This window comes from Anolis carolinensis, chromosome 5 (assembly GCF_035594765.1).
Source record: "Anolis carolinensis isolate JA03-04 chromosome 5, rAnoCar3.1.pri, whole genome shotgun sequence".
Taxonomy (NCBI): Eukaryota; Metazoa; Chordata; class Lepidosauria; order Squamata; family Dactyloidae; genus Anolis; species Anolis carolinensis.
Window position 1 is genome coordinate 132,419,770 of NC_085845.1, and position 27,017 is coordinate 132,446,786.

Below are 27,017 nucleotides of genomic sequence, written 5' to 3' on the forward strand. Positions count from 1 at the left end.
GTATGCAGAAGTAGCAAGTCAAGCAGCAGTTCCATTGCATGATATATCTCAAACCAAGTTAGAGCACAGTTTTCCAGTAGACACACAGGACTCAATACAGTCAAACTACACAATGCCAACAACTGCATTCAGTCTCAATCCCAAAGCAGCTAGTTGGGTTCCAGAAAACCCCCAGATCCAAACTAACTCTGAACCAACTTTGCAACAGTCCTCAGTCCCACTTGATATTTTAAATTACACCTCCTACAGAAACCCAAGAAGGGACTTAGCAGACAGAGGCATTCAGAAATTCTCTGATAAGCCAGAGGATTATATGTTGTGGAAGAATACATTTCAGTCAGCTCTCAAGCAACTAAAATTGCCTGTAGAGGAAGAGTTAAATTTATTGATCGCTTGGTTGGGACCTGCTTCTTCCATACAGGTGAAGAGAATTTATGCAGCAAACATAAATAACCCACATGCAGCCTTAAATCGAGTGTGGGACCGTCTCAATGAACGTTATGGATCATCTGCACAGATAGAAACGTTGCTTCTGCAAAAGCTTAAATCGTTTCCTGCATTTACAAAAGGGGAATATGAGAAATTATGGGATTATGCAGATTTGCTTGAAGAATTGGAGGCAGCTAAGGGAAATCCAGATTTACCAGGGCTTGCATGTTTAGATCAATATTTAACACAACAAGAGATTATTGATAAACTGCCTTTCTCACTGAAGGAGGTATGGGGCCGGGAAGTTTTCTCTTATAAAGAAACTCATCAACGGAAATACCCACCATTTACACATTTAGTGAAGTTTCTCTTAAGATCAGCTAGAGAGAAGAATGATTTGCAAACGGGGTTCCCTCTTTTATATCAAAGTAATAAAAAGGATAGGAAACATTTCATAGAAACCAAAAGCAAACCACAAGTCACAGTTAGAAAAACTGAAACCAAGGTCAAATCAGTTGAACATCACACAAAGACATCAGCAGGAGTAATATGTCCAGTACACCAAATAGCACATGATCTGAATAACTGCAAAGAATTCAGGAGCAAACCTTATGAAGAGCGTTTAACCTTTGCCAGAGATCAAAGACTTTGTTTTAAATGTGGTACTTTTAGAAACCACATAGCCAAGGAGTGCAGGAGAAAAGTGAAATGTCAAGAATGCTTTAGTGAAAAACACTGCTCTGCACTACATCGCGAAACAACACCTCATCAGAAAGAAAAGAACTCTGAAAAGTCAGAATGTATTCTTGTGGAAACACCACAACCTAAGGAGATTAAGATAGCAACATCAACTTGCACAGCTTTGTGTGGAGAAGCAGGAAAAGAACGAACATGTCATCCTATTTGCTTGGTAGATGTCTACCCTGAAAACTCTCCAGATCAAGTTAAACGCATGTACGTTGCCTTAGATTCTCAAAGTGACACCTCCCTAGCAACACCTGAATTCTTTAACATCTTTCAAATTCAATCAAAAGAGGTAGAATACGTTATGACTACTTGTGGTGGAGATCAGGTCATGGTGGGGAGAGTAGCATCTGGATTCGTCCTCCAAACTATTGATGGCATGAAACAATTTAGGTTACCAGCGTTCGTAGAATGTCAAAATATACCTAAAGATGAAAGACAAATTCCTACGAGAGAAATAGCTATGAGTCATGCACACCTAAGATCCATGGCACATAAGTTACCAAGGTTCGACCCTGGCGCAAAGATTCTTTTGCTTATTGGTATAGACTGTCCAGACTTGTTTTCAGTTAAAAAGCAAATAAAAGGTCGACCAGGAGCACCAATAGCTCAAGAACTAGAGATAGGCTGGACTATCCTAGGTCCAGTATGTTTAAACCGCAAAAGGTTGCCTTCTCATGCTCGAACCTTTTGCACAGGCTTCATGCCAAATGGACGTCCTACACAGATGTTAGATTGTTTGAATCACATCCAAATACGTTTCCAAAACACCGAGAGTTTAGAATCTTCAGTAGTTAGGACTACAGATCATGACAACCTAATAGTTTTGTCCAAAGAAAATAATCAACAGAAGGAACTTCTTGTAGGTTTCCTCTCACATGCAAACAGTGTTAGCGCCCCAGAACCAGCAGGCAAGTCATATATTATCAAATATGAAGAAAACAATCATACTGATAATAGAAGTTCAGAGCAGCCTAGTGCTTCAAAGTCTGTCATAAAAGAAGATGAAATTGAAGATATGTCCACATCGCAGACTGCATTTCAAACCAATTCCTCAACTCAGAGGGTAGAATCAGATATACCTTTTGACCATCTGGAAGCTCAAGAGTCTGTACAGCAAGCTATAGATGCTGCAATGATATCTCCAATAGTGCAACCACCCACCAATGTTGGTGTCGACATTTTCGCCCTACCAGCAAAGGTTACCAAAGAAGAATGGATGACTGATCACAAAGAGACTTTTAATTGTCTAAATCATAGCCAAGTACAACTTCAAAAGGACAGTGAGCATAATATAGATGGCCACAAGAACACTGGAAGTGATCCTGCATTATCACAAATGATAGTGAGTCATACAAACTTCCACTCTGATGTCTCAGATATGTGTAATCATTTGCAAGCAGAATATATGACCTCACAGGCTACCACCAATCGATTAAGAGCTGAACTTGCCAAAGAACCCCGAGAAGTTGCTGTATATGAGCAAGAACTTCAAAAACCTTCGGAGACAAAGTATCAACTTGAAGAAGCTCATGGTCAGCTAAAAGAGCAGAAACAATTATCTAGTAAAAGGCTATTGGTCAAAGAACAGCAGGTTGCTGATCTTCAAATAAAGCCTTCATATTCTGAAGAGAAGCTAAAGAAGATAGCAGCAGTTGTAACCAAACTGCAGCAACAGCTAAATGGAGTGAAGCAGCAGTGCCAGGATCAGCGGAGCTTTCGAAAGAGTGCCCAGCAGAGAGCGAAGGTGTTGGAGTTGAGACAAGAGCTTGTACCAGTCCAGGGGAGCCTGAACGGGTGTTGCAGCGTCGCAGAGGACAGGTTTGTTTTCCATGTTCCAGAATTAAAGGTAAGCTTTGACCGAAGAGGATTTAGTCCACATGAAGGAGGATCACAAGGTCATCAAAGTGTTGGACTTTGGAAGGCCAACCACATACTTCATCCCGCCATTTCATCCAGATCAATCTGCAGAGATTGTAGGAGAGCTGAAGGATGAAACACCAGAGAAAGTCCAAGGGATGATGAATCTACGAGTTAGAACAGTTATAGTTTGTTTTAGATTAGTTGATAGTTTGTATTAGTTATTTGTTATTAATAAGGGGGTAAAACTTATTGATAAGTTTTAGGTGGGGAGTGTCATGCCACGAGCAGGCAAAACATTACCTGCTGCCCTGTCTCTTTAAGGTTCCAAAGGGGCGGAGCTTAGCCTTGGCTCCTGCCAGCCTGAAATGGCAGTTATTTTTGTCAGTTAGAATTTGTCAGTTGGTGAAGCACTGGAAGGAAGTGTAGGAAGTAAAAGGATCACAGAAATTCACGTCACGTTGGAACTGTACCCAAATTAGATTAAAAAGCCATAGACTACAGCGATAGAGAAAGCCATGTCAACAACACTGCATTGAAGTCATCTCAAAGATACAAAGAATCCAGTCATAACAAGACTTTATACTCTGTGGCAATATCTATCCAGAACTGCATAGACTCAAAGATTTCTTTCCTCACAAGAGACTTCATAGTGGCATCAAGAGGAAAAGAGATCAATTTTGTCTATTAATAAAATATTTTGTTTCACAACTACAGTCTCCAATCTGTCCTTCGTGCTATGAGTCCTTCCAGTTCATTTAATTAAGCATGGAGGCAGAACAATACCCTTTATTCGATTTTTAAGTATGATTAAAAAGGAAGGATAAAAGAAAAAGAGGGAGAAACCAAGAAGTCTATAGTACAGCATGTGTATACATATTAACCTGACCATATTTTCTTAAAACTAGAATCTACAAAATACTGAATTCATGGTTAACGCATTGAGATCTGAATGGGCCATCAAATTGTTAATAGGCGATTTTCCAGCTTTGGAGTGCAAGTCTTTTGATAACAGTAAAAGCAGAAAGCATGGTGACCATTAGTATGTCCAATTGCTTTCAGGAAGAGTTGAATCTCTACTATAGTCAAGCAACATCTGAGAAACTCAAGCTGAGGGCAAAATGGGAAAGTGGTAGGTGGAAAGAAAGGATGATTCAGGACTGTTTCTGCTAAATCGGAACAGTTGGTGAGTATGCTATAGGCAGTCAAAAAACACATAGACTGTTTTAAAATCCTCAGAGAAGTACAAATAGAAAGTTCCCCATCCCTGCTGCAATATCTCAAAAAATACTGAGCACAGGATAAAAGAGTGGTCAGTGGCTGCCACAGGTCAGCAGTGTGGTCCAAACTCACAGCACGAGAACACTGCCACTTTTCTCATGTCATAATTCTTCTTCACATGTATGGTGAGCATTTCCTGATGTCCACATGTTGGAATGCATGTGGGCTGAGTATTTATGAATATGTGGGCATGCAACTTTATGCTGAAGATTTAGATCATTCGAAAATGTATTGGGGTGGCAGACAATAGCCGTAATTTGTGAAGAGGACTTTCCAACACTTTCGGTAACAGTGGAAGGGAAATTGCCTAGTACAGTATTTCTTAAGCAACTCATACATACACACAGCCAGGTATGTTTGTACCATATTTATGTCAATTGTGTTGTGGTTTGTAAAGACACCATTATGGATGGGTTAACTGGAAAAGTATGTGTAAGAAGCTGATTGGCTGAGCCTGCAAACAGCTAGGAATTTGATTGGTCAATTTCTCTGCCATGCTACTGAGGAACTGTTTGAGCAGGTTTTCACCTCAGAGTGAGTGGGTGTAAGCTGACTGATATACAGCCAGGAGAGAAGATGGCTGCCTGCTCTCTGAGGCCTTGATATTTCTAAGGCACTGTGGAAATTTTATGGACTTTAAAAGGACTATTTATTCCTACTGTTCTTGGTAAGCAATCAGAGAGACTATTGTAAATATTATTGCTCTGTTTGATCATTTTGAAGTCAGTAAAGTTCCTGTTAATTGTTTTACAAAACTGAGTGGCACATCATTACCCTGCAGGGTGACTTTGGTTCACAGGTGGATGTAAGAGCTTCTATTTAACATCATCTACAATCCTTAACACATTGGCTACAGTTGTTTATTTCCTGGAAACTAGAGAGCTCAATGAGGATGCCAAGGATGGCTTGCTTGATTGTAAAATCAATTCAATAAATCTTTTAAGAGAGCTGTGTTGTGTGTTTTTTACCAATGAAACTTGACAGAATCACAGAGTTCCAGCATGCAGTATGTAGTGTGTATCTCAGATCATGCAGTCCTGTTATATGGAATAACATAATGTTGAGACTGACCTAACCATACATAGAATCAGAATCATGAAGTTGGAAGAGACCACATTGGCCATCTAGTCCGCCCCTATTGTGCTATGCAGGAATACACAATCAAAGCACTCCTGACAGATGGGCTCTGCGTAAAAACATCCAGCTCTTACCATCCATAAGTTTTTTTCCTAATGTTTAGGTAGAATCTCTTTTCCTTCAATTCAAATCTGTTGTACATGCTCTAGGAAGCAGATGTGAGTGTGTACGTATATATGTTTATATATATATATATACATGCACATTTGTATATACAAGTGTAGTGTAAAGGAGAGCTTGGAAAAGTTGCTTTTGTGGTTATGCCAGCTGGAGACCTTGTAAACCAGGGGTATCAAACTCATTTTCACTGAGGACTATATGAGTCTTATGCTTGTCTTCAAAAGGCCATTTGTAATTGTAAGACTGTATAAATGTAACTATGTTGCCCTGGCATCGAAAGTCTCGTGGGCTACATTTGGCCTGTGGGCCTTGTATTTGATGCATGCGTTGCAAACTGTGATTTAAAAAACCACAACTCCCTCAAAGTCTGATTCAGTAGGATAGAACTTTCAAAACATTTTGTGTTGGTGACATATACTTTAGACATGCATCATTTCACAACACAGTAATTCAGTTCTACTAGCAGGCCACTAATAAGAGATATCGACACATACATAACTTGTAATAATTACATGGATATGGCCACAACATATCTCATTAAAACCTTTCATTAATATTTTTTTTTAAAATATACGATTTGTAAGATAACAACATAATAATAACATACATTTCCAGGATTTTTGTCATTCCTCATTATGTCACACAACATACCTACACAATGTGCATACGGACGTGTTGCAAGACAGTTTGGAAAGCTATGCAATAGAATGTGCAAAAAGACCAAAAGGTTAAAGCAGAGATTGATCATCACTTACATTCGGCTGAAGAAGCTGTATTGCAAGCATCGCCTTGACAGCAGAAAACACTTGTCCTCGATCTTCCTTTTTTGCCCAGGTTAATATCAGCAGAGCCAGTTTGACAGACAGCAAAGGGAACACAGTTCTTAACCAGTCCATGAACCTTTATTTCTTCTGCAAGGGTAAGAAAGTGAGAGAAATTTTCCAGCACATGATGATGTACGGAAGCAAATAATGTATTTGAAATTGTGTTCCTCATGGTCTAGGAAATCTTAAGAGTACAAAATTGTTCATTGCTCTGCCAAAGTTGTGTACCAAGACAAAGAATACACTGCAATAATATTGTATTTGAGGGTGAATAACCCCCAAGAAAGTGGAAAAACGTACATCTAAAAACTGATTTTTTGGGTTGCTGTGATTTTTTTTGGGCTGCATGGCTATGTTCCAAAAGCATTATCTCCTGACATTTCACCCACATCTATAGCAGGCATCCCCAGAGGTTGTGAAGTCTGTTGGAAACTAGGCAAATTAGGTTTATATATCTGTGGAATGTCCAGGGTGGGAGAAAGAACTCTTGTCTGTTGGAGGCAAGTGTGAATGTTGCAGTTGGTGACTTTGATAAGCATTGAATAGTCTTGCAACTTCAAAGTCAGGTTGCTTCCTGCCTGGGGGAATATTTTGTTGGGAGGTGTTAGCTGACCCTGATTGTTTCCTGTCTGGAATTCCCCTGTTTTCAGAGTGTTGTTCTTTATTTACTGCCCTGATTTTAGATTTTTTTTTAAAAAAAATATTGATAGCCAGATTGTGTTCATTTTCATGGTTTCCTCCTTTCTGTTGAAATTGTCCACATGCTTGTGGATTTCAATGGCTTTTCTGTATAGTCTGACATGGTGGCTGTGAGAGTGGTCCAGCATTTTTGTGTTCTCAAATAATATGCTGTGTCCAAGTTGGTTCATCAAGTGCTCTGCTATGGCTGACTTCTCTGGTTGAGTTGGTCTGCAATGCCTTTCATATTCCTTGATTCGTGATTTTTTACGGGAGAGAACACCTCTCGCGGAATCTCTAGGTCTGTGATCAACTTTAATCAGATCTTGACCATAGAATTCTCCTGAACTTATTAACTAATCAAATCCATGAATAATTACATCTGCAAATGTCAAATCTACAATGAAGAGGGTCAACTACATTTAGAGTCAGTGTGTTTGAGTGCTGGACTATAATTCCAGGAGGCTACAGTTCAAATCCATTCTTAGGCGTGGAAACTCATTGATCTTGACCAAATACAATGCCTCTAAAGAGCACAAATCTCAACAATCATTTCAACAAAACCCTGGAGTAGATTCATCTTAGGACTGTCATGAGTTGGAAACTACGCAACAATAACTGCAATGATATACAAAGTTGAAAAACTTTCTGAATATAACAATAGTATGGAAGCTAAAAGTCCATCATAAATTTAACTTATCAAATGCAGGAATACTGTGTTCCCTCACAACATCGTGGTTCGCTTTTCGCAAATTTGCTATTTCGTGGTTTTTCAATTGACTCTAAAAGACTATAAAATATCATAAAAAATTACAATTTACAGCCTAAGGAAGGGAGGAAGGAGAAGCTGGTTGATAATTATCAGTTGGTTGATAAAGACTTAAAATAGTCTATAACTACTAAAATAATGTATAAATATTGAAATAAATATAGTATCCCTACTTTACGGATTTTCACTTATTGTGGGTGGTCCTGGAACATAACCCCAGCAATAAGTGAGGGAACACTGTATTACAAAGACGATGCCATGATGGAGAGGGACATTAAGCAGTTTGCTGCCCACAGAACCTACAGTACGCTTCCTCCATTCTGCAGCTACAAAACCAGAGCACCATATTCTTGATTCTATAAACTAGACAGTAACTATAAAGGAAAGTGCATTTTCCTGTGATGCTTACCCCTTTCAGTTGCAAACATAGTGGTGGCACAAAAATCATGATTTGGAGGACATGTTTCCAACTCCCCAGTACAGTTTTGGCCAAGACCTGTGCAAACCTCACATTGCAGAGCAGTCCCTGAGGATGAAAAAAAGGAAAAAGGAGACAAAAAGAGTGTCATAACTGTTGTGTTTCAGCCTGATGACGATGAGGGGTTTGTGGTGGCAGGGCCTGGGAGATTGGGAGATACAGTGTCAGAGCCGGGGGAATGCTAGAGTCAGATACTGCTGGACAGGAGATGCTATTGGAGCAACCGTGTGAAAGTACTGATGTTTTGGAATCCAGCAGTCAGGGAGGTAAGCTTTCACCTAGTAACTGCAGCCGAGAAAACATGAACTCATCTGAGGGAACAGTAGAGTTAGATAAACATTCCCAGCTGGCTCTGAGGGAGGAAGGAATTAGGTGCAGAAGAAGTGAGAGACTTCGTGGAAGAGATAGGGACAAGTGAGGGGTACAGAAGAATGTGTTCATGTTTTGCAGCCCTTAAAGCAGAGACTCCTGTGAGAGGATTTTAGATCTGCCAACATCACTAAACTTAGGAGGATTGTTAGCTTTGTTCTCCATTCAAGTTTGGGTTGGAGATATATGTTTCATGTTCATGTTTTGGCTCCCCGTTCCATGGATTTTTCTGGGATTTCTGTTCCTGTTATGCTCCTGGTTTTAAGCCTTATGTTTTGGATTTATCTTGTCTTCATTCTCCAGTTTGAAACCTTTGAATTTATCTTGTCTTCATGCTCCAGTTTAACACCTTATTCTGGCATGTACGCTGCCTGGGGATTATCTTCTGTACACAGTTTAGCCTAGCTTGTTGCCTATGACTTTAGCCTACTTTACTGACACTTGGATCTTATTCTTTTGTTACTCCATAATGTTTTACCCATTTTTATATATGCTTTTTTAATAAACTGTTTTGACTTTTACTCTTGGTGTCTTCTTGGGTGCTGTGAGCAAGGTGAAACCCTGCTGAGGTGCAACAATAACCAAGTTCCCAATTTCTATCTACGCAAGTGCTTTGCGGAAGAGAAAGTCTGGTCGTAAATAGCTGGGGACCAAAGTTCCTTCTGAAGCCTTACATCTATTTTACTGAACTAGAAACTTGCCTGACAGGATCAAAAATTATACCCATGATTAACTGTAAAGCATTGTGGGTGTGTATATTGTTATATGTTTACAGGATACGGGAGGGAAGGCAGAGCAGCTTTATATTCCTGACATCAAATTAAGCAACAGTGCCAGCACCAAGTTTTGAAGGGCATTTAGGTAAGAAACAATTGGTGTGCCCTTTGTCTCATTCAAACTATCCTTTCACCAAATTTGTCACCAGCTGCTACTGTTCCTTCTCTTCCATTTTTCTTGCATCATTTGATTGCATTTAGAGGAGGAACAGACAGCTAGAAAATGACATCAGCAGCTTTGTCTCCATATCACCATTGTGGCTTGGGCCTCAATGAGAGACAGGTAAACAAACAGGTTGCAAAGACTGAGAGGAGGAACAGGTTCATAGGAATCTTGGCACTCAGCTCTTAACAGATGCCCAATCAAGCCAAGTCATAGTGTTTTGTCTTGCTTAACATGCACCAGAATTTCCCTCATACTGCTCAAGGTGGTCTCTGAGAGAGAGAAGAGCAGCCAGGCACAGCTATATTGTGCCTAAGGCACAGTGTCTGATGAAAGATTCACAACCATTAATCTGCTATTGCTGTGGCCTCTGATGAAGAAGGAGAACTAGGAACAGATCAATTGTGCTTGGGTCTCAGTGGCTGGTGACACACTCTTTCCATGTTCTAGCTGTCATTGATGTGCCTTTCGAGGAAGGAAAGAGCAGCCAGGCACAGATCCATCCTATCTGGATGAGAAACTCCCCTACTATTCCAGCCGGTACAGCTGGGGCTTTTGAGGAGAACAAAAAGCATTTTTGAGATGCTGAAATTAATTCTCACCCCACCATCCCCTTTTCCTTGTGCAACACATTGTAAAGCTGAGGACAGGGAATTGCCACGCTAAGATCCTTATCGCACAACACTGTTATATAACAAGTCCATATATTATGTAAAGAATCCTGCATGATTAGGTTCTATATCTTTAACTCTCTCCCTCCCCACCCTGCTCCCCAGTTAGTACACCATTGAAAGCTGAACATACCATACAGTAAACAGTCAAATAACATATACACTTGAAGATAAGCCGAGTTTTTCAGCCCTTATTTATGAGCTGAAAAAGCCTCCCTCAGCTTATAATTGGTCAAGGTCAAGCCGGCAGCAGAGCCTGGAGGCTGTTGATTGCAATATATTATATATTTATCTCTCATCTTACCCTCCCTTATCAGTGTTTACTTTTCCAAAGCCTCCTTCGCTCTTAACCAAGGGAATGTTTTGAAAAGAGAAAAAAGACCTTGCAAGTCAGGAAGAATATATATATACCCATTAATCTTATAAAAGCATTTTCCCCTGAAATATTTGTTAATCTCTGGTACAGACAGATAGGCATTTCCCCCTGCAAGCCTTTGCAATCCCTATATTTGTATCTATCTATTTATCTATATACATTAATTTTATATATGAATTTCCCCCTCACATGTTTGCAAGTCTTTGCAAATCCTATACAGATATAATTATCTATATATAGAGAGATGTCTAGATAGATATATATGATGTGTGTGTGTGTGTGTGTGTGTGTGTGTGTGCGCGCGCACGCATGCATTTCCCCTGCAATATTTGCAAGCCCTACATATTTATATTCATATGTAGGGCTTGCAAACATTGCAGGGGAAATGCACGCACACACACACACACACACACACACAGATTTCTAGATAGATATAAACATAAATATATAGGGCTTACAAATATTGCTGAAGGGAAATGCACATATATAGAGAGAGGATTTGCAAACGTTTCAGGAGGAAATGCATATGTGAAATTAGTATATATAATTATAGAGCTATATCTAGTTCTGCATTGTTTATGCAGGCATTGAATGTTTGCCTGTTACTATGTTGGAATCTGGGCTGAGTCCCCATGGGGAGATAGGCAGGGTACAAATGAAGTTGTTGTTGTTGTTGTTGTTGTTATTATTATTATTTTGTTAATACCATATTGTTTTTGTTGACCCTACTTTTCCACTTACAGAGCTAGTTTACTGGGTTTTTTTTTTAAATATGGTAAATACTGAAAAACCTTTAACCTACTGATGTCGCAATATAATTTCATTGGGATCTATTTTCATTTTGAAATTTACCAGTAGCTGCTGCATTTTCCACCCTTGGCTTATACTCGATTCAATAAGTTTCCCCACTTTTTGTGGTAAAATTAGGTGCCTCGGCTTATATTAGGGTTGGCTTATACCTGAGTGTATACAGTATCTTCCCCTGCTCACCTGCTGTCCCATGGAGGGACAGTAACTGAAAAGAAGATTCACATGGTGGGATACAAGCTACCCCAGTGGTTCTCAACCTGTGGGTCCCCAGATATTTTGGCCTTCAACTCCCAGAAATCCCAACAGCTGGTAAACTGGCTGGGATTTCTGGAAATTGTAGGCCAAAACACCTGGGGACCCACAAGTTGAGAACCACTGATCTACCCAAAAGAAATGAAATGAAACTTTATTTATAGGCCGCCCTATCTCCCCAAAGGGACTCAGGGTGGCTTACAACAAAATAAACAATGGCAAACATTTCAATGCTCGCAGCAATATATAAACAAATCCAAAACAACTCATCAAAAACAACTCAATACATTATAAAGCAACTTAAATAAACAAGACAAGACATAACACAATCCACATAATTACAAACATATTAAGTCCTTGAAATCTCATTAAAAGTCTCTAAAATTTGGCTAAAATAGTTGGAAGTGAGATGGTGAACAGCAGGTTAACAAGCGGAGCTTCCATAAGCATCTTTTCTTCCCAGGTGCCAAAGCTGGCGGAAGCCCAATTGTGTGGATCCATCTCTGTCCTTTGTGGGGAGAAATGACCAAAGTCTGGTTGCATTTCTCTCCCCAGAGAAAGGAGTCTGTCTCCTGTCTCGATGAACAGAAACAAAACTGAGTTTGATTGATTCTCTCCACCAAGAAAGGAGACCAACTCTTTTCTCAGCAGACAGAAATCCAGCTGGACTTCCATCTCTTCTCTCAGCAGAGAAAAGAGACAAGCTCCCTTTTTTGCAAAGAGAGGTATGTGGCTCCAGGAAACTGGGCTTCCCACTAGATTTGGCACCAGGGGATGGCAGTACTTTCAATAAATCATCTCAGGCGGCCTGCTCCTCCCACTGGCCTTACCTTCATTCATGAAAGGGGTCTTTAGGTATAATTGAAACCATGTAATATTAATTTGCACAATAGGTCACCCTACTGTATTCCAATACTGTGGAATTCTGGGATTTTTAATTTAGTGAGAGCAAAGAGCTCTCTTGCTAAAAATTCTAAACGCACTTCCCTAAACTGCAAATCCCAAGAATCCATAAGTTGCTGCCATATAGGGCTATAACAACGTAATGTGATAGTGCCCTAAATGTTAGCCAAGTTTAAACCATTGTTATTAAAGGGTTCTAACCATAGCTTGGAGCCCTGTGGCAAAGTGCGTTAAAGTGCTGAGCTGCTGAACTTGCAGACCGAAAGGTCCCAAGTTCAAACCCCGGGAGCGGCGTGAGCAGCCGCTGATAGCTCCGGCTCCTGCCAACCTAGCAGTTCGAAAACATGCCAATGTGAGTAGATCAATAGGTACCGCTCTGGCGGGAAGGTAACGGTGCTCCATGCAGTTATGCGAGCCACATGACCTTGGAGGTGTCTACAGACAACGTCGGCTCTTCGGCTTAGAAATGGAGATGAGCACCAACCCCCAGTCAGACATGACTGGACTTAACGTCAGGGGAAACCTTTACCTTTTTAACCATAGCTTACATTTAGGCTCTAAGTAAATACACATTGAAATAAATGGGAAATAGATAAAGCTGGACTTATTAACTGTCTTCAGTTGATTTCCAGCTCATTTGCAAGAATTTCCGACTTTCTTTTGTTTAGCAATAAACAGAATGCTTCCCGTTTTTACACTACTGTCATAAGGAAAGTTTGGGGTAACTTTCAGTAGATTTTAAATTAGTTGTTATTAAAGGGTTCTAACCATAACTTTCATTTAGACTCTAAGTAAATACATATTGAAATAAATGGAAAATGGATAAAGCTAGACTTATTAACCGTCTTCAGTTGATTTCCAGCTCATCTGCAAGAATTTCTGACTTTCTTTTGTTTAGCAATAAACAGAACGCTTCCTGTTTTTACACTACTGTCATAAGGAAAGTTTGGGGTAACTTTCAGTAGATTTTAAATGGAAGAATTATGGTTTCTATTCTGTCCTAGAATTAGAAACTTTTTTTAAATTTTGTGTCAAAAGCATTGCATAATAAATAAGTTTAAAACTAATAAAATTAAGGGATCACAAGCAACTAAATAGTTTTAGACCAAAAACAGGCAACAGTGACTGCATTGTCTATAGCTTTAACCAGTTCTCCCTCTGTACATGAGGCAGGGCTTTGTGGGCAAGTATGCAGATGCTGGGTTGTTTGTTCTGTTCCACAGTTGCACAAGGTGGAGGATTCTTCTAGGTAGTGCCATTTTACCAGGTTGTCTTTTGATCTGCCCACTCTGCTTTTGAGTCTGTTCAGGGACTTGCCCATTCTTAGTTTGCCCCTGGAAGAAGACCCTTGTGGGGGCCATCCAGTTGGAATTGCCTGATTTTGCTGCCCACAGGGATTGTCTTGCTGTTGGTGGAGGAACATTTAGAGGAGTGCTGGTTCTCATAAAACTTTTCCTTGATTTAAGTCTACTGAGAGGCTGATAGCCATACAGTGGGTGGCTTTCACAGTGTTCAACCTTTGGGGAGATGGAGGCGGGTTATAAATAATAATTATTATTATCATCAATAGGTGTAGGTTTAAGACAACCTGTGATTATTCTACATGTCTCATTCAGTGCTTTCTTCACCAGCTTCACATGGGCAGATTTATGACAGATTTTATTTATTTATTTACAGTATTTATATTCCGCCCTTCTCACCCCGAAGGGGACTCAGGGCGGATCACATTATAACACATATAGGGCAAACAGATGGGGCAAGCGTAGCAGTTGAGTAAGACAAGGCCAGGGCTGATGTTCTTATTAATATTGGGTCTGCACCCCATGTGCTATTAGTAAGTTTCTGCAGGATGTTATTGTGTGCAGCTACTTGTGCTTGGTGTTCGCACAGTGTTCCTAAATGTTAGTGTTCAATCTAAGGTGCTGCCGAGATATTTAAGATGGGAGCAGTGTTCAAGCTCTTGACCCCAGGTAACCTTCAGTTTCCTGTTGGCTTCATGATTATGTAGATCAGTGCTTCTCAATCTTCCTAATGCCGCGACCCCTTAATACAGTTCCTCATGTTGTGGTGACCCCCAACCATAAAATTATTTTCGTTGCTACTTCATAACTGTAATTTTGCTACTGTTGGGATCATACTGTACATATCTGATATGCAAGATGTATTTTCATTCACTGGACCAAATTTGGCACAAATACCCAATACGCCCAAGTTTGAATACTGGTGGGGTTGGGAGGGGATTTTGTCATTTGGGAGTTGTAGTTGCTGGGATTTATAGTTCACCTACAATCAAAGAGCATTCTGAACTCCACCAACAATGGAATTGAACCAAACTTGGCACACAGAACTCCCATGACCAACAGAAAATACTGGAAGGGTTTGGTGGGCATTGATCTTGAGCTTTGGAGTTGTAGTTCACCTAAATCCAGAGAGCACTGTGGACTCCAAACAATGATCAATCTGGACCAAACTTGGCACGAATATTCAGTATGCCCAAATGTGAACTCTGGTGGAGTTTGGAGAAAATAGACCTTGACATTTGGGAATTGAAATTGCTGGGATTTATAGTTCACCTACAATCAAAGAGCCCCTTGAACTCCACCAAAGATAGAATTGGTCCAAACTTCTCACACAGAACCCCCATGACCAACAGAAAATACTGGAGGGATTTGGGTTCCTAAGACCATCAGAAATATGTGTCTTCTGATCGTCTTTGATGGCCCCTCTGAAACCCCCCTCATGACCCCTCCAGGGGTCTGGACCCCCAGGTTGAGAAACACTGACGTAGATGGAAAACACACACTTGTGTCTTGGCAGGGTTAGCTTCAGGTGGTTATCTTTGTAGAAGCTGGAGAGATCTTTCAGGGCATTGCTGTACAGAAACCAATTAATGTGCTCAGAAGTATTCATTCCAAGTACAGTAGAGTCTCACTTATCCAACATTCGCTATCCAACGTTCTGGATTATCCAAAGCATTTTTGTAGTTAATGTTTTCAATACATCATGATATTTTGGTGCTAAATTCGTAAATACAGTAATTACAACATAACATTACTGCATATTGAACTACTTTTTCTGTCAAATTTGTTGTATAACATGATGTTTTGGTGCTTAATTTGTAAAATCATAACCTAATTTGATGTTTAATAGGCTTCTCCTTAATCTCACCTTATATTCGCTTATCCAACGTTCTGCCGGCCCGTTTATGTTGGATAAGTGAGACTCTACTGTAGTAGGTTTCTGGTGAGGGATCTTGTGAATTCCACCAAGAGGGAATTCGAGTGGGAAAAAAATCATCTTGAAGCACTACTTTTGATTTTCATCAATCCTAACACCTGTCTGATGAATTGTGTTCTAAGTTAACTTGCGTGAAGCAAACATGACCAAATGGCATAACCCGTTGATCTGGTTTATATACTTGCTCATCATCGGCTAAGAAAAAGATCTGACAGGGATAGATGACTCATTCTTGTAAAGTTTAAATTACTTCATATGATTGCTCAAAGAGTTTTCTCTAAACCTTAAAAATAGCATAATACTTTTGCAGGAAAAATGGAATCCAGAGACCATTAATATAATTATGTTAATTAGAAAAAAAATAAAGAACTTTGCAATTTATTCTTTTCTTCTTAAAAGAAATGACACTAAAAAGCTATGCAGAACCATGACATTCTTAACCCCACCCCTACCCCTTTCCTGGCTTTTACGATGTCAGACATCATCTACATACAAGTGTCAAGTTTATCTTTGCAGATGTAAACCATAGAAATGCATCTAGACAGACAGGCAGGCAGACCTGAGACTCCAAAATGTATCCTTACAATCACTTTTACAAGACTCCAGTTTCTCAGGCTGACAACATGCTCCTCCTAGGATGTTGTGGCAGACAGACATTCCGCAAAATAACCTCAAAGTAACCCCAAAATAATAAATCCAGCTTATTTGTGAGTCAAATAGAGGTAGTATCCCTTCAGGGTTTTTTTTTTAGACTGTCGACTCCCATTAATAATAATAATAATAATAATAAAACTTTATTTATAACCCGCCACCATCTCCCCAATGGGGACTCGGGGCGGCTTACATGGGGCCATGCCCAGACACCATACAATATAACAAAATAAAACAATATATCATAACACAATATAATAGTACAAAAATAATCATATACATTACAACACAAATCAGAGCAGACAGGGCGGGCCACATGAACATTTAATTAAAAACTCGGGAGAGAGAGGCATATAAATAAAGAGAACAGGGGTATAAGATGGAACAGTCCAAACAGTCCAAAGGATAAAATCCAAGGGGAGTAATCAAAAAGGTATATAACATTTACTCCCCGAAGGCACATCGAAAAAGCCATGTTTTTAGATCTTTCTTAAAAGCCAATAAGGTGGGGGCTTGCCTGATCTCAGAGGGCAATGAATTCCACAGTCGGGGGGCCACAGCAGAAAAGGCCCTCTCTCTCGTTCCCACTAGACGGGCCTGGGATAAAGGCAGTGGCGAAAGAAGGGCCTCCCCGGATGAGCGGAGGGATCGAACAGGTTTATAATAGGAGATACGGTCACGAAGGTAGGTGGTTCCCAAACCGTTTAGGGCCTTATAAATGATGGTATTCACCTTGAATTGGGACCGGAAGGTGAACGGCAGCCAGTGGAGCTCTTTGAACAGGGGAGTAGATCTCTCCCTGTAGCTCGCCCCTGTAATTAATCTGGCCGCCGAGCGCTGAACCAATTGTAGTTTCCGGGCCGTCTTCAAGGGAAGCCCCACGTAGAGCGCATTACAGTAGTCCAGTCTAGAGGTAACTAAGGCATGCACCACCGTGGTCAAGTCAGACTTCACGAGGTATGGTCGCAGTTGGCGCACAAGTTTGAGTTGTGCGAAGGCCCTCCCGGCCACCGCCGACACCTGAGCCTCAAGCGTCAGTGCTGAGTCCAGGAGGACCCCCAAACTGCGGACCTGTGATTTCAGGGGGAGTGCAACCCCGTCCAGGACAGGTTGCCACCCAATACCCCGATCCGACGCGCGACTGACCAGGAGGGCCTCTGTCTTGTCAGGATTGATCCTCAGCTTGTTCCTCCTCATCCAGTCCGCCACAGCAGCCAGGCACTGGTTCAGCATCCGAGGGGCTTCCTTGGATTCAGATGGAAAGGAGTAGTGGATTTGCGTGTCATCTGCGTAGAGATGGCAACGCCCTCCAAAACTCCGGATGACCTCTCCCAGCGGTTTCATGTAGATGTTGAATAGCATGGGGGATAGAATAGACCCCTGCGGGACCCCACAGGTCAATGGCCAGGGGTCCGAGCAGGAGTCCCCCAGCTTCACCATCTGGGAACGACCCCCCAAGAAGGACCGGAGCCACTGCAGCACAGTGCCACCAAGCCCCATCCCAGAGAGCCTCCCCAGAAGGATACCATGGTCGATGGTATCGAAAGCCGCTGAGATATCCAAGAGAACCAGCAGGGTCACACTCCCCCTGTCCAGCTCTCTGCGGAGGTCATCCACCAAGGCGACCAAAGCCGTCTCGGTACTGTGCCCAGGCCTGAAGCCAGACTGCGAGCAGTCCAGAAAATCAGTGTCATCGAGAAACTCCTGGAGCTGCTTGGCAACCACCCGCTCCAGCACCTTGCCCAAAAATGGGAGGTTGGAGATTAGCCTTATCTTAGCCAATGGATAGGGATAATGGGAATTTAAGTCTTGTGGAAATGGAGGTTATTGGGCACTGATGGCAGTATTTCAAGTACAGGCAGTCCCCAAGTTTCAAACAAGATTGGTTCTGTAGGTTTGTTCTTAAGTTGAATTTGTTTTTAAGTTGGAACAGATACATTTGTTAAGTATAACTCCAGCTATATATGAGGGCTATCCAGAAAGTAGATTACGTTTTGGAATTAAAAATGAACAAAGTATAGGAGAAAACATTTACCATATGCAGTTGAAAGCCACACCCAAATACCACATCTCACGTAGTCATCATTCAAATCTAGGCACTAGTGATGGATGAGCTTTGCAACTTCTTCCCCACTAAATTCTACTGCTTGTGTCCTCAACCAGCTGGTCACCCCTTCATGCAACTGCGCAGCATTGCCAAAACGCTGCGTTGCTAGCTTGGAAACAAGTGGTTGAGGATGCAAGCAGCAGAATTTAGTGGGGAAGGGGTTGCAAAGCTCATTCATCGCTATGGTAAGTGCCTAGATTTGAATGGCGACTATGTGAGATGTGGTATTTGGGTGTGGCTTTCAACTGCATATGGTAAATGTTTTCTCCTATACTTTGTTCATTTTTAATTCCAAAACGTAATCTACTTTCTGGATAACCCTTGTATATATATGTATGTAGACACACACACACACACACGCACACATGGGTGCGCTTTGGATAGGATAGGGAAGGGTTAATACCCCTGTGGTGTTTGTTTTGCTGTCTGTGCCCCTGTTCAGAAGATTTCACCTCACTTTCTGTCCCCGTGATCATCGGATTTTGAATAATTTGGCTTCTTGTGGAAACAAGGATTTGGGAATAAAGCCTCATTGAAAAACCCTTGTCCTCATGATAACTCTTTCAGAAGTAAATTTCCCCTCCGCGGGGTTGATTACTCACACTTCCAGCTGTTTCACCCCCATTCTTAATTATGAATCATTTGCAAGTTGGATATTTGTAACTTGAGGACTGCCTGTACAGGGCTCAGCACCTTAGACAGTTCTTTCTAATTGAAATCTCAAACAGATTCACTGTCTCGTTCACTTTTCTACTGCTAGATGCCAAAATGCCTCACCTCCCTAATTTAAAGTATCCTCTAGATCAGTGGTTTGCAGCCTTACCCCATCAGATGTCTTGGTCAGACCACACCTGGATTACTGTGTCCAATTCTGGGCACCGCAATTCAAGGGAGATGCTGACAAGCTGGAAAGTGTCCAGAGGAGGGCGACTAAAATGATTAAGGGTCTGGAGAACAAACCCTATGAGGAGTGGCTTAAAGAGCTGGGCATGTTTAGCCTGCAGAAGAGAAGGCTGAGAGGAGACATGATAGCCATGTATAAATATGTGAGGGGAAGTCATGGAGAGGAGGGAGCAAGCTTGTTTTCTGCTGCCCTGGAGACTAGGACGCAGAACAATGGCTTCAACTACAGGAAAGGAGATTCCACCTGAACATTAGGAAGAACTTCCTCACTGTGAGAGCTGTTCAGCAGTGGAACTCTCTGCCCCGCAGTGTGGTGGAGGCTCCTTCTTTGGAGGCTTTTAAGCAGAAGCCGGATGGCCATCTGTTGGGGATCCTTTGAATATGACTTTTTTGCTTCTTGGCAGGGGGTTGGACTGGATGGCCCATGAGGTCTCTTCCAACTCTATTATTCTATGATTCTATGTTTGGGATTTCAACACACAAAATTCCCCTTGAGAATGATCTATGATCAGAGATTCTGGTAGATCAAATACATTTTATCTGCAAGGTCATAGTTTGAGAGCTACTACTCTGGACAAAACCTGTTTATTGGAAATTATATTGACCCTAATTGATAACGATTAACTGTTAATTTATTACTAAATAGTTGCCAAGTATTTAACAAATAATATCTGAACAATGTGTTGTCAAAGACTTTCATGGCCAGAATCACTGGGTTGCTGTGAATTTTCTGGGCTGTATGGCCATATTCCAGAAGCACTCTCTCCTGATGTTTCACCCACATCTATGGCAGGCATCCTCAGAGGTTGTGAGGTCTGTTGTGGGGTTTATATATCTAAGGAAGGTCCAGGGTGGGAGAAAGAACTCTTCTCTGTTAGAGGCAAGTGTGAATATTGCTATTAATCACCTTAATTAGCAGTCCGAAAACATGCAAATGTGAGTAGAGCAATAGGTACCACTTTGGCGGGAAGGTAACGGTGCTCCATGCAGACATTCCGGCCACATGACCTTGGAGGTGTCTACGGACAAAACCGGCTCTTTAGCTTAGAAATGCTGATGATCACCAAGTCCCAGAGTCGGACACGACTAGATTTAATGTCAAGGGAAAACCTTTACAACTACCTTGCTCTCTTTAGCTTCCAAATGGCTGGTTTTTGAAAATCGGGCTTGTTTTAAAATCAGAATCTGGATGTTTTAGTACAACAAAAGTGATCCATCCAGTTCATATCTGGTTTCCTGTAATGGCTAACCATATGTCTTTAGGACGTTCACCAACTGGAGATGATAAATCTCCCCAATTCTTGCCAACTCCCACAAATAGTTACTATGTAGTGTCATACAGCCTCTGGATATGGACATTCTTTTTATCTACGGATGGCTGAAATGTCTGTATATGCTAAATAAAGGTAAGATAACTAGAAAGGTTTACAAAAGTTGCATGAAGTACTGCTAAATGCACAAAGACGGGTGAGGGAAGGGTAAAAATATTTATTATTATTATTATTATTATTTTATTATTAAATAACAAAGCAAACAAGATAGATATGCTGGATTTCGTTTCACAAAATCACAAGTCGAACACTTCCCAAGTGTCTAGGACTATGTGATGTATTTTTGGATGATGCGTGCAGATCCCAGTAGGGTGGCCTTTTGCAGTTGGCAGATTGTGATTTTGTCAATGTCTGTTGTTTCCAAATGCCGGCTGAAATCTTTTGGCACGGCACCCAGTGTGCCCATCATCACCTGGACCACCTGCACTGGTTGCTGCCAGAGTCTTTGAAGTTCAATCTTGAGGTCCTGATAGCAGCTGAGTTTTTCCTGTTGTTTTTCTTAAATGCGACTGTCACCCGGGATGGTCGCATTTAAGAAAAAAAAACAACAGGAAAAACTCAGCCCCTATTATTATTGTTATTATTATTATTATTATTATTAACTTTACTTGTATACCGCCTTTCTCACCCCGGATGGGGGACTCAAAGTGGTTTCCAAACATATTATGGCAAAATTCAATGCCTACACAACAACTATTGACTGAATCATAAAAACACAACAACATTGACATTAAAACATATAGTTAAAAACATATTAAACATTAAAATCACATAATCCAAGAAATTTATTAAATCTGCCTTCTCATCACCACTTTTTGAAGTAATATCTGATGGAACAAGAGCTCTTTTTCCTGGATCTACACAACTAGACCTAGATCTCAAAACAGTAAACACTAAATATAAAATACAATGAAATAAAATCTTAACTGCAGGGTGGAGTTCTTAGAAGTGCAGGCAAGCAGGGAAAAAATGCCTTTTATGACTACTTTCATCACAAAATATCTATCTGTTAGGTCTGATTATACCTGCCTGGCTACATTTTTACAGTGAAGTGTGTAGGCGATGCTTTCATGGGATATTTGGATTACACAGCAGTCTAAATACCATTAGAGAGAGTGGGCAGAGGAGGTGATATCACATCTTCCCAGCAACAAACTTTGGGTTAAAAGGCCCTTAGAACAATTTCAATTCCCAGAAGACATTATTTCAGAAACATTTTAATGGGGTGAGGGGTTTGGTTTCAGTTACTAATAGGAACAATAAAACTTGTGTCTCTCTGGGGTTTGTATAGTTAGTATAATCGGTAGCAGGAAGAACACTTCAGAAATGGAGAGCATTCGCTTTGAGAAATGATGAGATTACATTCATTCATTTATTGTCTCTGTCATACAAATACATACACAGAGATGCAGAGTCCTGTTTAGTGTTCATCGTACAACACATATATTCACGAAACCAGTATCTGCGGGTTTATTTATCCACGTCTGATAAAATATATCTAAACATTTTCAAGGTCTATAATATTCTTGGACTGAAAGACTTTCATTTCAATAGAATTCACTAATATTTATGTGTTTATCCATATAAAATCTGGAAAATAGTCCCCATGAAAAAGAGGTCATACTGTACATACTCGTCAGGCTGATTAATAACAATTTAAATCAAACACAAAATGCAATATAGTTCTAAACAGCAATCAGACATAAAATAAAAAACAGAGAAAGATGCAGCAGATAGAAAAGAGGCATTGCATGAAAACATATATTTATCTCTGATAACATAAACACCTTTCTGCACAGGATGGGTATTGCCCTTTGGTGAAACACACAAGCCAAACCTCTCCGGTTAAACAGTTCCATGATTAGGAACCACAAAGATATAATATTCTGAAATATTATCTAGAAAGGAGAAGTCTGTACTGGGGACCATGATGTTTTGGAAGGAAAGGAAGATCCTTATGATGAAGCATGTGAATGACTGCTATGTAATTAATTCCACACTTCTTATGTAAGTGCAGACATACAGGTACATTCAAACACACACACTCACCATGGGGAAATACATATAGGACACCTTTTTGCCCATTCCATATAGATTGCCACCACCACAGAAGGAGATACTCACCTCTGGCAAGAAATGCTAAGAGGAGGCCAAGGCCAAGAGAAGCCGACATCGTGGTTGGGTGAGAATTGGGTTAGCATCTGATGTGACCAACTTCCTCTGCTGCAAATTATAGTCATACACACACTTATTGCAAATGAGGGAGGAGTGTTTCCAAGGCATCATTCCTCCCCATAGCCATATATCTGGAAAGGAAGTTGTGCAACAAAGGCTCCCTTTTTAGTACATTCTACTTCACTAAAAAAAATAATAACCCAGAGGTTGAGCATATACCCATCCATTTTATCACACAACATTGATGTAAGGTAGTTTAGGGTGAAATACAGTGATGGCGACATGTCACCCAGTGAGTTCCATAGCCCAAGAGGAATTTTAGAACAACATAATCAAATTCAGTAGCAGAGACCGGCTTCAATGTCGGTGATATGGTGGATCTGCTCAGGAAATTAGTCTAATCTTTCAAAGACCCACCCAGGACACTGGGTGCATTTACACAGTAGAATTAATGCAGTTTGACCCCAATTTAACTGCCATGGCTCAATGCAATGAAATCCTGAGAGATGTAGTTTTACAGCAGTGGTTTTCAACCTGTGGGTCTCCAGATGTTTTGGTCTACAACTCCCAGAAATCCTAACAGCTGGTGTGCTGGTACGGCTGTACCAGAAGCTCCAACTTTATTTTCTTTCTGCTAATGTTTGCAGTCATAGGGCAGGCCACCTGTCCATCATCATTAAGTTTGGTTCCGCCCCTTGTTCAGGGCTCTGGGAGGGAAGGAACCATTTTTAAGTCAGTCTCACTTAAGGAAGCTAAGCTATAGGATGTAGACCAGCTCGTCCCGTAGAAAAGCTTCATATCTCAAGAACATCCGGGGATATAGAACATCTGAGAAAACAGAAACAGAAATTCCAAGGGAAAAGTCCCAAAAGCTCTGCCAGAATGCTCACAGCCTCTCAGCCTCACAGCTCCTGAGGGAAACAGCCCTAAAGTTTCCAAAGAAACCTCGGAGAGAGAACAGCATCACAGATCCACGGAACCCCAGCTGAAACATCTGCAAGCCTTGGTTGGTAGATCTACTCGATGCCCAGACGCATTTGGAATCGGCAGTAGGTCCCACATCAGCTAGGCCCATATGATAGACAGCCTGGGAGAGGTTATAAGGGGGTTTTCTTCTTACAGAGAAAGTACAGTTATCCAAAGCCGATTGCCCATCCCCTGGGGACACAATTAAAAAGCCAACAGTTTATTAAGGAAACTTTGAAGTGTTATTTGACTCCTTGAAGATTTATTATTTGTTCAACAATAAAGACTTTGTTATTTCATTAAAGACTCAAAAGACCATCCCTTTCAGGAAAATCCTCAAGAACCTCTCTTTGAGGCACCCTGGCTTCCCGCTGGGCATAAAGTATACGTCCTATACAAAGACAATAGTTACAGGCCCAGCGCGTGACAGAACAGCTGGTAAACTGGCTGGTATTTCTGGGAGTTGTAGGCCAAAACCCCTGGGGACCCACAGGTTGAGAACCGCTGTTTTACAAGATCTTTAGCTTTCTTTGCTGAAGAGTTCTTGTGCCTCAACAAACTACAACTACCAGAATTCCATAGCATTGAGTCATCACAGTTAAAGTGGTGTCAAACTACATTAATTCTACAATATAATCAAACCTATCAAAGCTTATTTGCAGAAGAAGATTCAGCACTACGGATAGCCTCTTAAAGTTTAGGCTACCATCAATAATAAATTACAGTAAGAACCTTGTATCCAGAGGATACATTGATCATTTGTTTCCTGTACTAAGGGCCCTTCCACACTGCTCCTATATCCCAGGATATGATCCCAGATTATCTGTTTATCCCAGGCTATTTGGCAGTGGGGACTCATATATTCCAGTTTAAAGCAGATAATCTGGGATCATATCCTGGGATAAAGGGCAGTGTGGAAGGGCCCTAAAGATATGATTGGATGCCATTGAGTTAATTAAATTACCTAATTCCTAGTCCCAACATACCAGTAGTGCTCGAGAGCCTAGAGATACATAGAGTGGTTCCAATGCAGAGCCAGTCCAACAATGAGGCGAATTAAGCGGTTGCTTCGGGCACCAAACATACGGGGGCGCAGTCGAGACTGCTTTTTCTGTTGATTTGTTGTAAAACATGATGTTTTGGTGCTTAATTTGTAAAATCTTAATGTAATTTGATGTTTAATAGGCTTTTCCTTAATCCCTCCTTATTATCCAACATTTTCGCTTATCCAATGCTTTTATTTTTCAGTGATTTTTTTTTTGTGGGGGCGCCAAAATTCTGTCCGCCTACACTTGAAAAATACCTAGGGCCGGCTCTGTTCCAATGGCATCCTCTCTAGGGATTTGCTAGGTCTCCCAGCGTGACTCTATGGCAACTTATGGGAAAAGGGCCGAGCAAATTCCTAGAGTGAAACTGCAGATATGGGTCCTGCAGTTATTATGGTCTTATTGTCACTGATGCAATTTGCTATAAATTGTGCCAGGAACAAAAACAATTGAGATTGTTTCTCATAAATTCATTAACAGGGACACCGAAGCTAATAAAACCCGGTAGCAGCAGCAAATAATAGCTAAATCTGGGTACAATGAAATAGGTGGCCTATGGTTAAGAAACACACCTTAGTACAGTGGTTCTCAACCTGTGGCTCCCCAGATGATTTGGCCTTCAACTTCCAGAAATCCTAACAGCTGGTAAATCTGGGTTCCCACAGGTTGAGAGTCACTGCCTTAGTAAGTCTTAGACTTGCAAGCTCCTCTGACTGCATCCCAGTTCTTCATAAGGAAGATACTGTGTTTCATTGTTTACTAACATCAGTTTTGTCGCGCCCGTCTCTTGCTGTTGTAGCATTCCTTAAATACATGGTTATCTTCAACTGAGAGAATAATATTTCTAAATTCAGCTGCATTCGCTCCATCTGCCGGAGGACTTTCCACAATGTCCCACAAATTTTCTCTAATGAGAAAATACTTTAATTTCACCACCCATGATGAGTAGTTTGAAGAATTTAGTCTTTCTAGTGACAAACTCCCACTCCCACTTTGAGACATGTTTTTAAAGCTTTTCCTTGACCAAACAAAACACTTGAAAGTTTATGTCTTTAGAAGTTCTGGGCTTTAGAGTCCTTCTTCAGGTTTCTCCTAGACAGCTGGGCAGCTGCTGGGCCCATAACCCATGTCGCGCCCATCAATTGGGGTTCTAAATTTGCAACCCACTTGCTACGGAAGCTTTGCCCTCTGGTTAAGGAGAAGTCCCAAAACAAACTGTCTCTTTAACAAAGAAAAGGTTGATATAAAGGTATTTACAAATACAGCAGAGTCCTTGGATTTTTCAGCTGCTTTCACACAATGACTAGTAAACAATAAAGTCCTTATCTTCAGCAAGATGCCACAGTCTTGTTCTTCAGACGTTGCAGCAACAATACACCTCCGGCAACTCCAACTTGGACAAATCAGCTCCAGCATTCAGTGTTCAAACAGCCTTCTCAAGCTCCAACCTCCAATGTACTTAGTCTCTATTAGTAGTACTCCATCTTTAGCAGGTGGCTTGATTGTTGCTGGCCATACAGTGATTGGTCATGATTCTTACAATCACTTGCCCATTTTTACTTAAGAAATGATAAAAACTCTGACAAGTTTACTATAACATCCAAACTCTAAGCATTGCTGATCGTCGTCATCTCACTCGTTCAGTCGTCTCCGACTCTTCGTGACCTCATGGACCAGTCCACGCCAGAGTTCCCTGTCGGCCGTCACCGCCCCCAGTTCCTTCAAGGTAAAGCCAGTCACTTCAAGGATACCATCCATCCATCTCGCCCTTGGTCGGCCTCTCTTCCTTTTTCCTTCCATTTTCCCTAGCATCGTGATCTTATCCAAGCTTTCCTGTCTCCTCATGATGTGGCCAAAATACTTCAGCTTTACTTCTAATATCCTTCCCTCCAGTGAGCAGCCGGGCATTATTTCCTGGAGGATGGACTGGTTGGATCTTCTTGCGGTCCAAGGCACTTTCA

At 41.1% G+C, this 27,017-nt stretch overlaps 1 protein-coding gene across 1 annotated transcript in view; it reads right to left on the reverse strand.

Moving 5' to 3' along the window:
• The window catches only part of LOC107982888 (phospholipase A2 inhibitor and Ly6/PLAUR domain-containing protein), a 30,577-nt gene extending 7,207 nt beyond the window's left edge, over positions 1–23,370 (reverse strand). The window contains exons 1-3 of the mRNA XM_016993868.2: positions 22,994–23,370; positions 8,252–8,368; positions 6,327–6,482 (exon numbers count right to left, since the gene is read on the reverse strand). Coding sequence (XP_016849357.1) covers positions 6,327–6,482; positions 8,252–8,368; positions 22,994–23,042 — 322 coding nt within the window. The 5' untranslated portion in view covers positions 23,043–23,370. The remainder of the gene's footprint in view (positions 1–6,326; positions 6,483–8,251; positions 8,369–22,993) is intronic.
• Between the last annotated feature and the right edge of the window lie 3,647 nt (positions 23,371–27,017).